General features: G+C 41.4%; 1 protein-coding gene across 6 annotated transcripts in view; it reads right to left on the reverse strand.

Moving 5' to 3' along the window:
* NKAIN3 (sodium/potassium transporting ATPase interacting 3) overlaps positions 1-5,006 on the reverse strand; it is a 315,711-nt gene extending 310,705 nt beyond the window's left edge. For all 6 annotated transcript variants that reach the window (XM_085539514.1, XM_085539513.1, XM_085539515.1 and 3 more), the window contains exon 1: positions 4,753-5,006. In XM_085539514.1, coding sequence (XP_085395640.1) covers positions 4,753-4,806 — 54 coding nt within the window. In that variant the 5' untranslated portion in view covers positions 4,807-5,006. The remainder of the gene's footprint in view (positions 1-4,752) is intronic.
* Positions 5,007-11,728: the final 6,722 nt, after the last annotated feature.

Genomic DNA, 11,728 nt, shown 5'->3' on the forward strand with positions numbered 1-11,728 from the left:
ACGGAGCAGCAAGGAACCGTAGCAAAGTAGCCCACTGTGGTGAATAAAGCCAAAACCAAAGAAACTGTGGCATGGCTTCTATAGCAGACTCACCAGTTCAGAACTTTCAGATAGCTCTGCAAGTCCAGACTTCCTGAAATCCTGAGTTCCCAACTTTCGATGACTGAAGTGAAAGAAGTATAGCACACAGCTTTACAAGAAGGGAATTTCACTGCTAAGGCTGAATTGCTGGTGTGTGGAGAGGTTAAACGTGCAGCGCTGATGCACTAAAAATGTGTTTTAATAACAAGCATCTTTCAACAATCATATAAAATTGGAAAACAAAGTGAAAAACATTTACTGCTAGTTGTTACTCTTTTTTTCCTGTTGATAGGGATCCTGAAAGAAAGATACAACCTAACACGTACTTTGGATTTCAGCTTACTAAGGCGTAACTCAAGCAGTTGCCTGGACACAGCCTATTACTTCTAATGTTAACATTAAGGGCATTCGCACACCTGCAAAACAAGCGTATCAGTCTCTTAGGCACAGCCACTAGCAACAGTTGCATGATTTGGGAATGTTGTTTGAGTTATTTGAGCAAAATACCATACCCCCATCAGTTTTCTCAGCAGGAAACCACCCCACAACCGGCAAACTGTTCAGGGCCATGCTTGCTCCCTCACACTGCCTCCGCCTTTATCAGTGGACAGATGCTTCATCTCCAGATCAATGGGCCAGTGATTCTTTTACCAACATAAAACGGTGCTACAATTTATCGGTTCAGAGATTTTACCTTCTCAATTTATCAAATCTCTTGAATCTGTGAGCTGTTAGTTAACTAAGTAGCTGCTGTCAGCTCTAATAAGCAAACACAGACAGCCTAACTGTAAGATAGCGAAAAGGCATATTAATAGAAGTTAGTTTGCAGCTTAATACATCATTTTCAAATGAGACAAAAATCTGTACAAGGCATCTTTCACTTCCTCACATAACTAAAATCCCACTATTTATAGTAAAAAGTAGTTAAACGCCACATTTAGTCTAATTCAGACTAATTTACAGTCTCAGCTCCAAGGGTAAGGATTTGTCTGCATCTCTATAATTAATGTTAATTGCAATCACCACCATAAATACTCAGAAAAAGCAGTTTGTTAAAGCAACCAACTGCAGTCGCCAGTGACTTGGTCAAAACACTGATATAGAGAAGCTCTATTTCCATGAGAATCATTTCCCCGTGGGGTCTGTTGACACAAACTATTTGGAAAGTAACAGGTTAAATAGGGGATAGACAGCTCTGTGCCAATAGCTAGGCAGAACATAGACTGCTAAATCAGCATCTATACAATGAACTCAGTGCAGCAAAGAAAAAGGCATGAAATGAGATTTTCAAAGCAGCAAAGGGGACGGAGCACCTTCTGTTTATCTTCCATTCACTATTCTGAAAATCTCATTCACGATCTCTGCTACTTATAGTTCTTTGTGTATGCTTATCTTTATGCTCCTAGGTAGCAAAAACTTCCAAACTTCCACTTACTGTAAATGTTAAAACAAAATTATCCTCCAACAGCAGTTACTCAGAAACACATTTTCAAAGCAGCGTGAAGGTTTCTACTGTGTGACACATATTAACATCAATTGGATTCACACAGCTAAATGTGTCTGCAATTCTTTGCGAATTTACCCCCATCCAGAATTTAATTTTTTTATTTGCTTTATTTTTTATGCATTTTCCTGTTGTAGTTTTCTCTGGCATAGCGGTTACGCTAGCGCAGACACCATCCCTGGCAGCTGCTTTGATTTTCTATTACAGAGGAGGCCAATGTCTGTGACTTCTGGTGGCACTAGTGAGAATTATGGCTGCAATCCAAAGGACTCGTATATCCACATGATATATTTTCCAGACGTATGCATAGCTCCTAATCATCTTTTTATGCATAAATCTGTCATTAAGATACGCACACACTTCTGAGTTATTAGCCTGACAACTTTGGAAATGGTATATTACAATGCTTCACTTTGAACAGTGACAGAGATCACGGGGTTTAAAAGCAAGGAGCACAACACTGTTCTTAGGCAAATTTCCCCCAGCTTCCAGAAGCAGAAAAAACCTACAGAGGTATATGGAAATTGCTCAGGACAGCACGTTTTTAGCAGCTCTTTCAGCACTAGTGCCACCCAGCTGACCACCTATGTGATTATCTCCAGAATCCCGTGTCACACACAGTGATGGTGATGCACACATATGGTATGAGACTACACGCAGAATGATCATGGGATTACTGGATTCAATACTGAGATGTACTTTGTTATGAAATAGAAAAGTTGTCAATCAGCAACAGACGTTTTCATGAACCAAAACACGACTGAAAACTATTTTCATTTTATGTCAAAATCACTGACAGACAAACAGCATTGAAAAAGTACAAGAAAATCTTCTTGAAGTTTATACAGGTTATTGTTAAGGGTCTGGATATCACCATACAGCAACTGTTGTTCTCCCCACCTTGTAATTCCTCATCCCAGCAGCATGCAAACATACACACCAAACAAAAGTCAGAGAGGAAGCCAGTTTCAGTGAATGAAGATGCTATAAAGATCACAACACACTGCATATTGTTTTCAAACAAGAACCAAACCTTGGGAATGAATGTATTTACAGGAATTTGGCTTTTTACTTTATATGATTTTATATCAAAAAAGAACTTACACAGTGTATTACAGCACACCTATATAGTATGGCTGACTGTTTACCACAGAAGGTGTCAACAACAGTATTTTATAAGGTCCAGTTTTCTCAGGTGTTATCTGAAGGTTATCCTAAGGTTCAGGCAGAACTGCTCGCAGACCCTTATCCAACATTAGCAGGATATGACTAAGGTAAAACAACTTAACATGCATGCCCACCTCTCTTCCTAAAGGGTAGATAGTGACAGGACAAGTGGGAATGATTTTAAACTGAGACAGGGGAGGTTTAAGTTGGGTATTAGGAGGAAGTTTTTCACTCAGGGGGGTGAAGCAGTGGAACAGGTTGCCCAAGGAGGTTGTGGATGCCCCATCCCTGGAGGCATTCAAGGCCAGGCTGGATGTGGCTCTGGGCAGCCTGGTGTAGTGGCTGACAACCCTGCACATAGATGGGGCTTGAAACAAGATGATCATTGTGGTCCTTTTCAACCCAGGCCATTCTATGATTCTAAAGTTTTTTCCCAAGTTGTTTAATCGCCTGTACTCCCAAAACCTTAGGAATAAGCAGTAAAAGTGCTTTGGCTTCTGTAACATTTCATCTAAATGCTGTCCACAGCCAGCATCATGCCCCATATTTGGATGCAAGATAACACAAGCATCACTTAAAGACACCAACGTCTGGGGATGTGGTTGTGCTGTGCACACTTTATACTTGTGACCTCTGAGAAAAGCTCTAAAACCACCCGTGGTGACAACTTCCCCAGGCATCCATTGAACACTGCCACCACAGAGGGCACAGTAAGCACCTGAGCTCTAAGTTCATATCTGCCAGATTACACCTTGCATCCAAAGCATAGCTCTTATCCTTAGATGAAAATGAAATAAAGTGAAAGCATTTTACCACACAGACATTTATCAGCGCCTGAAAGATACAGATATGACAGCAGAACGTTATAAAGCAGGTAAGTACAGTAGAAAGAGCTGCACATTAAAGTCATTTTTGGAAGTTGTTACATGATCTGATAGGTCTCTTATAAAACACAAATCCTTTCCTGAAAGATTTTATATGCATTTCTCTGCAGATTATGGTGGCTATTCACACTTTACTTCAATTTTTATAGCCTCCAAGTAATTCTCCAGAATAGTAAATACAGTTATTATAACCTTCATAACCGGTAGAGGGATATATCTGAAGAAAAAGGGTTTCTCTCTCCTCCCACACGCGTTGAAGTAAATCAGGAGTGATTCTCCTGCAGTCAATAGGAGCATCCGTAAAACTGATGCAGAACAAGAAAAAAACAAAGCCCGAATGGCAGAAGCACGGCTCTCCTCACAGCACAAGCACAATGGCACGCCTGCCCTGCCTTTGGGTACCACCCAAGTGCCTACACCGCTCAGCTCCATCCCGTACCGAGCACTGAGCACAATGGAGGTACAGCAGTCGGCACAGGCACAAAGCCCCGACACTAAGGAGGGTTGTCAAGAGAAATACTCGTCTGTGCTGGATTTAAGCAGAGGGCACGGCAAAGTGCTGCCAGAGATAGCTGGGGAAATCCAGAATGGAATTAAAAGGGGGGGGGGGGGGGGGGAGAAAAGCGGTCAACCCCACCGCTCTCCTAGCGCGGCACAGCGCTCCTCTTAGGAGGGATCGTGTAGCAAAACGATGACTCCGAGTCACAAGAAAAATGTTTTTAAATCCTCTCGGGACTGAGGACGAACCGCCGAAGGCAGAGCGTTATGTTATCGCCCCGTTAACGAGCCGGGGCAAGGGTGAGCGCTAATCGGGGCCGCTTCGTTCCTGTGACAACTCTGTTCTCCGAAACAAATACGCCAACTTCAGTAAACAAAGGGAGACGCGTCCTCCTCATCTCAATTACCCGCTCTGGAACACTGAAGCAGAGAAAAGGAACACGAGGAAAGTGCAGGAGAGGTCGTGCCGGGGGCTCTCGGGGAGGCGAAGAAGGAGGACAGCGGAGGATGGTCACGATGCTCCCCCAGCCCCATGCTCCCTGCCCGTACCGCAACCGCTCCGGCCCCGTATCGCAGAACTTGCGCTCCCCCCCCGCCCCCAGCCGTGCCCACACTCACCAGCTGCAGCGAGCAGAGGAAGATGAGCGTGCAGCGCCCCGTGCAGCAGCCCATGGTGGCGGAGCGCCGCGGCTGCTCCTCGGCTTCCCTCCGCGCTGCCGGGCGAAGCGGGGGCTCACCGCATCCGGACGGAGCGGCCGCGTCCCACTCCCCTCCTCTTCGCCGTCCTCCCGCCTCTGCTTCCCCACCTCCTTTGTCGGAGGGGCAGCGACCCCGCGGAGCGCAAACCGACGACGGGGACTCAGCCCGGATCTGGGGAAGGGGCCGGGGGTGGGCGTGTGCGGAGCGGGGCGGGCCAGGCGGGGCGTGCTGCGGGAATGGGGAGCGGCGGAGGGCGGGCGAGGAATATGAGGGGAGTGGGCTATGAAAGGAGTGGGCTGCTCCCCCTTCGGGGCGTCCCGCGGACACGAGTGGGGACGGAACCCGTGATGGGTGGCCGAGGAGCGCGGCTGCGGGCCGCTTGTTGCGGGGTACCCGGAGAAAGTTCATGGGACTTGGGCGGCTGAGGCGGGCGGGGAGCACTCGGGGAGGAGTCTGCCCCACAACCAGCCGCCCCACAACCAGCCGCCCGTCCGTCCGACAGCCGAAGGAGCTTGGGGCCATTGTTCGGGGTGGGGGAGTCACTCTGAGCCCTTCCTCATCCCGGTGCAGGTGCTGAGGCGCACAGCCGATCTGAGAGAGGCTCAGGGCTCCTGGGGGCCAAAGGAAAGTAGGTAAAAATATGCACGTTTTCCTTTGAAAATATATATTTATATATATATATATATATTTTAAACAGATGGACAACGTGTCAGTACCTCACTTTATTATTATTTATTTATTTTCCCTCTCCAACAAAGTACGCGTAAATCAGGTGACTTCTCACAAGCATTCAGGCACTTAAAGTGTTTCCCTGCAGCCTGGTGTTCGCTGCTGTTCTGAGACACCAGCCTCTGCCAAGCAACGCAAAGCTTGCCCAGAGGAAAAGAGAATCTTCTGTGAGGCGTTTTAGTGAGGTGTCTGACTAATGCCTCCATGAAATATGCAGTGTTGTATCCCGGGAAGAAGTAAAACCTTTAATTTATGCATTAAATGGTAGTGACAGTCAAATAATTACAAAATTACCCCCAAAGTTCTATTGTGTCATGTTATGGAAAGCTGCTTTTTATGGGTTTTAAGTCAGAAAGTGTTGATATGGTTCTAAATACCACACAAAAGGAACAAAAGAGAAACAAACAAGTAAGAGTGTGTCAGTGGAATGAGATCCATAGCTCTTTTCCCTCTCTTTATCTCCATGTGTAGTACTCTTCTGGGAAGTAGGTAAGCCTTTATCTTTCCTTCTCTCAAGAAAGCAGACTCCTTCTAGTACCAGAGTAGTGCCTGAATAGAAAACCATGCCTTTGTTAAGGAAGAGCTGTCTGAAAGCCTGGATAGGATGCACAGGCCACTTTTGACCTGTCCTGCACACCACTAAATAAAGAGCATGGACAAAGTGTTCAAGAAACAATAAACATTTGAACTGTCTTCCAGAATACAAAAGGCAGAATATTCCTTTAAAAATAAATAAATAAATAAATAAATAACGAGTATTTTTGTATCGATACTTTAACTGACCCATCTTCACAATTTCTGAAATTGAATTCCAGAGCTGTTGATTTTTGGAGCATGAAAAAATAAGTCAAAGAAGTGAAATCTAAAGAGTGAGGGGTGGGGGGAGGATGGGGGGGAGGGAAGGAAAAATAAACAAAAAACAAAACCTTTTCCAGACCACCTGCATCCTTGCCTACCCCTATGGGATGCAGAGCTCTACTAATCTCTTAATGTTGCGCTGTTTGCCTTTCCTTCATCCTGAAGTATTTTGCAATCTGCCACCCAGCTATACAAAACTGATCCTGAGATTATTTTTTTTTTTTTAAAAAAGCAATTTTCTGAAGCAGATTTTCTTGAGTATGAGGTTTCACAAACAAAAAACCTGTTATCTGGTCAGGGAAGCATTTAAAAAGTTAATTAACAAGAGAATGCTGTAGAACATGACTTCCACATGAGCACAAGGATCTGAGTGTTAGGATGTAATTGCCATACAGCTGAAAGCACGAAGCATTAACCAGATAAGTTGGGTCAAAGAGAGCTTAAAGTAGAAGCATGATTACTAGTAGATATAGGATTCTTAGAATATATCAGAGAATGCAACGTAAAAGTAGTATAACATACAAAGCAAATAGGAAGGACCATGTTTTATAGAACTGTCTATCCATTGGGTAGGGAAACTGAAAATCAAACCATAGAAACTCATTTTCAGCTTCATAATGAAGACAGCCCTAATATAGCCCTCTGCATGCCCACTAGGTAAAAAATGGTTTAAGAACTAAAAGTCTTGTGCAGTAGCTTAATGCCTAACAAGATGCACTGTGCAGATGCAAATTTAGTATGCTTGAAAAGAAAGCTTGTACTCAAAAGCTTTATGATATGTTTATGTAGACACAGTCATACCCTGGTATAATTGGGTGATTCCTTATGCTAAAACTGTAATTGTAGGCCTACAGATCTGGTGCTTTTAATCTCACTGCATTCAAAGCAGAAAACCAAAGTTGTTCTCTTTTATGGAATATCTTCACATACATCTATAACTGGTATTGCAACTATGTAGTAAAGACTTTATCACCTATAGGTTTACTCCTATTCCTAATTTAATGGGTTATATTCTTCAGAATAAAGTAAAACCATCAGTAAAAGATCTCACATCAAAAGAACAAAATAAAATTCATAATATTTGACTGCCCTTGTAGCTCTGTAACTGTGTATTCCTATCATCTAAAAAGCCATTCTATCACCTGCCTGTGTTGGAGCTTTCCTCAACCTGCATCTGATTACTGTGATAGCTAACCTAGACTTCAGAAGATGCACTTTGATAACTATGTCAATTGGACAACAATAACCGTCACAGAAAAAACACTTTTCTCCTAGTCTGACTTTGCCACCATTGATTGTGAATATTACTGAGAGGCAACTACTGATAAGAATAAATTAGTTTCCATTTATCCCTTAAATTTAGAACTGTGTATTTACTTGATTTCATACACTGAGCACTGCCCTACATACAAAGGTAAGTACACTCAAGGTCTGCAGAATCAGAGGTTAAGCACAGATTCCCATGGCTTCAGATTTCGCCTTTAATTTTGATATGTAATGCAAAAAGACAGGAAATTAGAAGCTCTGTAATTACTTTTTAAGCTGTTCCAGAATGACAGAGGATATGGGGATCAAACTACACCTCCTTATAGCTATCAACAGGTCACACTTTCCACAGGAGAATGTTGTAATTGCTTAGAATAACATTGCCCTGCATATTCCCCAAGCAGTCCTGAAATACCTCAAGCAAAATAGAATCCCCATGAAATTTAATATGCCTTTAAAAACAAATGAGTGTTTCAAGGTAGTATCAGAGTTTTTCATAAAACCTATATTCAATTTATCCTCCTGAAGACAGATATACAATGATTTAATTTTTCATTTTGATGTTAGCACCTGCTGCTGGGAAACTGTATTCTTCATTAAAACACAAGTGGAAATGTATGTTCATTGTGAATGAGGTTGGGTTGTTTTATGTTAACGATAATGTTTTAAATGATTGGGGGAAGCGAGGGAAAGCTGGGACTCAGGATCAGAATAAAGGTTAAGATCTTTGCAACTGTCTCTGCTATTAAATACAGGAACAAACAGCTGACGAGTAATAAGGCTTCTTTATTGCTATTTGCAGGTCATTAGGTGATTCAGTTTGAATGATGGAGTGTAAATAAATGCTGCAATCCTCAATATTAACAGAAAAGCTTGAGTGAAGGTACAGTAACCAAGCATTCCGTAAGCAGGCATTGAAAAATGATTATTTGCTCAAAGGATAAGGGATATTTACACAATAAATGAAGCCCTTTCTACCCTCGGAGAGTTTTCTTGTTTTGTAAAAGGTAAGTTTTAGTCAAGGATTTCCTTAGAGGGGTGCAGAGCAGACACTTAGAATGTTTCTAATGACATTTCTACAAGAATAAACAGAAACTCCTATGGCTATGGGGAGTATTCTTCCCCTCTGAAATCATGGACAGCTTATCAGGTATCCAACTGCCAATATGTGACAACAAACACTCTCAGTGATGTATCATTTACAAATCATTGTTTAAAACATCATTGCTTAAAAATATTTCAGCTGTCTCACCATGTAGATATTTATGTGGGAAAGTACAGAGGATTTTCCTTCAAGAGACTAAGCTGGTTTTATATTATCTGAAATGGAGTTACAGCTTTCCATCACTTACTGAGGCTCTTGCAATGGGGTTTTTAAAGATGGCACTGATACCAGCTGTGTTATTCACAACAAAAGGGTATCTGAAATATTCTTGTGACGCTTGCTGCTCTCATATTTTGCTCGGCTTTTGTGACTTGTTGAATAAGATTTTGGATATGGCCATCAGTGATAAGCACTCATAGTTCACAGCACAGGTTTTGCCACAGTGCAAAAAACAGGCAATATCTCCTGTTCTGGATGCGCTCTCAACTCCTACTGAAATCAGTGGGAAGTAGGGCAAGCAGTGAGCACATGACCGAAGCCTGAAGAGGACTTGTGGGCTGAGATGACAGGTTGTTCCACCTGATTGTTTCTAAAGTTTCTGCTCTAAGCTTCAGTAGAGGCAATATTTTTCTCTGAGTAATTCACGCCCATTTTCTAGCTATTTTCAGACATTAAATGTCAGCTTTTCATTGAAAAGGCAAAACTGAGTTGTCCGCTTGATGCCAAATAACAAAATTGACCTAAATTACGGTTATTATATTTGTAGTTTAAAACACATTCTTTTGTTATGTCTACAAAGCTGAAATATTTTAACTCAAGTTTTCTTTTTGCGCGATGTGAAAGGTTACCTTTTGGATAAAACCTGTTAATAACATCCATCCAAGGGATGAATTTTGGTTCGGGGAAACTGTAGAAACCCTGATTTTTTGTCTCTGCACTCAACTGTATCCTTCAGAAGAAAGTTTACAGAACTACATCTCCATCTGTTGCAAACTACCCTAACTCCATTACTTTCTGGTGAAATGCAGTGATATACATGAGTGGCTACATAAATCTACTTTACCATTGCACAGATCACTTGGATGGTAAACACAGTATTACAGAAATTAAGGTAGAAAAAGACTGCTAAGGTCATCAAATCCAACCATCAACCCATCCCCACCATGGTCATTAACCACGTCCCTCAGTACCACATCTACGCATTTCTTGAACACCTCCAGGGATGGTGACTCCACCAGCTCTCTGGGCAGCCTGTTCCAATGCACTACTAGTCTCACATCTCATGTCTTTTGCTGCAAAGCAATCAGACTAGATTCTGAGAGCAATTAATTCCTACTTATACAACTTAATTGGTGTGTTGTTTTTTTTTTAACAAATGTTATTTTATTTTTATTTTTTTTCTTTTAGTGAGCTCGTAGTATAAACAGTAACTTCCAGGAAGCAATTGTGTTGTCTTTCAATTTCTCTTCAAACAGAGCAAATTTCTGCTTGCTAAATCAACCTGATTTACTAATTAACATCTGGATCTTATGTGCACGCTATGCACACACACAATAATTCTACAATTATATTATATTAGCTATTTAAGAGCTCCTCTAATTGTACTCTATACATAATCCTTGAAAATGAGATTTGCATAAAGTAATTTAAAATAGTCAGGCAAACTAGAAGTATATAATTATGAGTCGCTCTGAAATAAATACATTTTCAATTTTCAATTTCCATAACTGACTTCATTGGAACACAATTTAGACTGTGAATATCTGAATAAATAACAAAATGACAGTATTCTACCATCCTCTATGTGCTTACATGGAATTTACAGATAGGATCTCATTTATGACACTTACTGGATTACCTGTGGGGAGAGTAAAACTTGCTAACATTGAAATGATCTTTGTGTAGGAGCTGTGGGAGAGGAGGAAGGTGTGAAGCACTCCTAAATAATTAACTTATAAGATGTTCCTGTCAATCATGGAATGGCCTGGGTTGGAAGGGACCTCAAGGATCATCACAATCCAACCTTCCCCAGCTGCCAACCTCCACATTTAATAGACCAGGCTGCCCAGGGCCCCATCCAACCTGGCCTTGAACACATCCAGTTCCAGTGCGGAGAATGTAGGCTCCTAAGTTCTTTAAATTTTAACTAAAAGTTATGCTTGTAGTCATATGAAGTCTGCAATGCAGATATCCCCCTAATCTCCAAAGTGAACTTTCTTGGACTTGCCATTAGTCTGACAATGGCTTATGACATTATTCTTAGAGATTCTAATAATACTTCACAGTTCAGAATTTATGACTTTACATGATAAAATATCACACGTACAGTAAATACAAACCTTTGTTTTCTCTATTGAATTCCTGCAAGTAATGCTTTTACAGTCCTGGAACTGCCAGTCAGTATACACACTGTCCTATGTCCGTATTACTAGTAGCATATATAATCACATATGATGATTTTATTGTGTTTGCTGATAATTGTTGTATTATTAAGTCCAACACTGGGAGTCCAGTGGCTGCACAGGAATCTTTACATGAAGAAAAGTAAATAGAATCCGTACCACAATAAGATAGAGTTGTTAAATGTGTAAGGATAAGCATAATAGATCAGGAGGCTGAATCTGTTCCAGAAGCTGGTAGCACACGCTCTGACCATTAAACATAATCAGCCACATTATATACTGACCAAGAAGGTAGTACTGATGAATTTTCTACTTGGATGGCCAATACTGCCTTCGAAGTGGAGTAAAAGCTAATTATTTTAATACTAGTAACAGTCATATATTTTACATTTGTTTGATGTTCCTGAAAATTACAGAGCTATGCTTAAATATGTTGTTGGCAATTCTTATTACCACATTGAGCTCTTTACTCGGAGGCTCTTAAAGAAAAAAACAAAAACACTCAGTCCCATCATTCAAAGAAGAATATATCAGA

This window comes from Coturnix japonica, chromosome 2, assembly GCF_054131305.1.
Source record: "Coturnix japonica strain WE chromosome 2, WE-NBRP24, whole genome shotgun sequence".
Taxonomy (NCBI): Eukaryota; Metazoa; Chordata; class Aves; order Galliformes; family Phasianidae; genus Coturnix; species Coturnix japonica.